General features: G+C 43.3%; 1 protein-coding gene across 1 annotated transcript in view; it reads right to left on the minus strand.

The window, feature by feature from the left end:
• Positions 1 to 456: 456 nt before the first annotated feature.
• Positions 457 to 1,788, minus strand: part of RIC1 (RAB6A GEF complex partner 1) — a gene marked incomplete at its 5' end in the record, with an annotated part of 11,056 nt that continues 9,724 nt past the window's right edge. Inside the window, 3 exons of the mRNA XM_010146553.1 lie at positions 457 to 742; positions 1,129 to 1,317; positions 1,432 to 1,609. Of these exons, the coding sequence (XP_010144855.1) occupies positions 457 to 742; positions 1,129 to 1,317; positions 1,432 to 1,609 (653 nt within the window). The remainder of the gene's footprint in view (positions 743 to 1,128; positions 1,318 to 1,431; positions 1,610 to 1,788) is intronic.

Raw genomic sequence — 1,788 nt, forward strand, 5'->3', positions numbered from 1 at the left:
AGTCCTTTAATACAAAACACTGCTATCAAACCAACCTGCACTGCATCGATCTCTCAGACCGGCAAGCTGCGACGCCTGACAGTTCGTAGCTTTAATCCCCTCTTTGCCTCTTAAGCTCAAGCAAGAGATGAGCAGTTTCTTCAGAACGTGTGTTGGTGATGATGCAAAGGGCCTGATGAGCATCAGCTGAACCTGTCTCCGTACGTATTCGCCGTCTCTCAACACTACCAAGTATCAAAACCTAAAGCTGCAGTCTGAAGATTGCATAAAGAAAAAGATCCTGCCTCCTGTAGAAGTTACTAGATGAAACTGCTGCTTAGTTATCCCCACAAAAAATTTCAAAGATTGAAACATAAAAAAGGAAGAAAATAAGAGTGTTCAAAACCATGGAAGCATGTCTAAGAGCTGGTTTGCTTCCTTTCACACCTGATGTTTGGGAAGTCATTCACCCTCCGCTTAAGACACAGTACAGTCGTAGCTGCCTTCTTGGCACAAAGCCTCATCCTCTGTCTTAGACTTGTCCTCTTCGTGCCTGCTTGCACTGCCGCTGCCGGCATCGCTCTGAGCGCTAGTGCCGTGGCTCGCTGACGTCCTGCATTCCTCAGCTCTGGGGTTCGCTTGCTCGGCAACCTTACAAGGATTCGCCGGCTGAAAAGCTTCGGGCTGCACTTGCTCTTCCGCTATTTCACTTAGTTTCTGGATCTGGGGTTTGATGATATTTAGAAATGGCTTGTACCCAGGGCTAGGAAAACAAGGGTATGGAACACTGTGAGTGAATCAAAAAACAGTACTTCTGCCACATGCCTGAAAAGCAGCATTTCTTGGTAGACAATTAACTTAAGTGTCTTATATAATCCTTCCTGTACAGAAACTTTTTTTTTTTTTTAATAGAGGGGAAAAAGGCAACCGTCGTCAAAAAATAAAAGATGGGGGATTGTTTCGAGTTTGGGTTTGGTTTTTTTAAAAATCTTTTGTTTTTCCAGTTTGATCACGACAGCGTTAAGGGACTGTCCTGAAATTTTCTGCGAAAGTGCTTTTAAATAATTGTTTCAGTTAGGGCTGAGGTAACTCAAAATTATTTTTCAGGTAAATAATGGGATGAAAATGAAGGTGGAAAGTAACACTTACCAATCTGTAGAAGCCCATTTGTCAACAGCATACATGCCAGTCTTGATATTCTGGCAGATTTCTCCATCAATATCAGAGGATTGCATTATACTGAAAACCTGGTTGATTACTGAAGATTCTCTGAGGATAAGGCCTATGATAATACACCAATCCAGACATCCTGCTTCCATGAAGATATGCAGCAAGTACCTATATGGAGAAATAGCCTGCTTATTTCTTTTTCTACTCCGAAGGCTCCCTCTTTCTCCTCATGCTGCACACTAGGGCGTTTTAGGTCCAAAAGGCAAAGATTACGTTACTTACCGCAGCTGGACCTGTGACTTGTGCGGCCCTTTACTAGCCAGTTCCAGAGAGATATGTTCAAGCTCGGACTGAGTTAAACTTGGGCTGGAGAAGTTTTCATCCACCATGGTCCAGTCACCATCCACCATAGAGCTTGTTTCAGTCAGGTCCGTTGCTGAACCAATGCTGCATTCATCACCTACCAAAAACACACAGAAACATAAGGGAAAAAGAAACTGCTTACTTTAGTAAGACTCAGAGCTTCTGAACTACTTCCTGTACAAACTGACACATCACAGAGTAATGTTTTGCTGTGTATCACAGTTACTTCAGCCACTACTACTGCCCATCTCACTTCACTGTTCTTCTTGTCACGCT

This window comes from Eurypyga helias, unplaced genomic scaffold (genome assembly GCF_000690775.1).
Source record: "Eurypyga helias isolate BGI_N326 unplaced genomic scaffold, ASM69077v1 scaffold42302, whole genome shotgun sequence".
In the NCBI taxonomy this organism is placed as follows: domain Eukaryota; kingdom Metazoa; phylum Chordata; class Aves; order Eurypygiformes; family Eurypygidae; genus Eurypyga; species Eurypyga helias.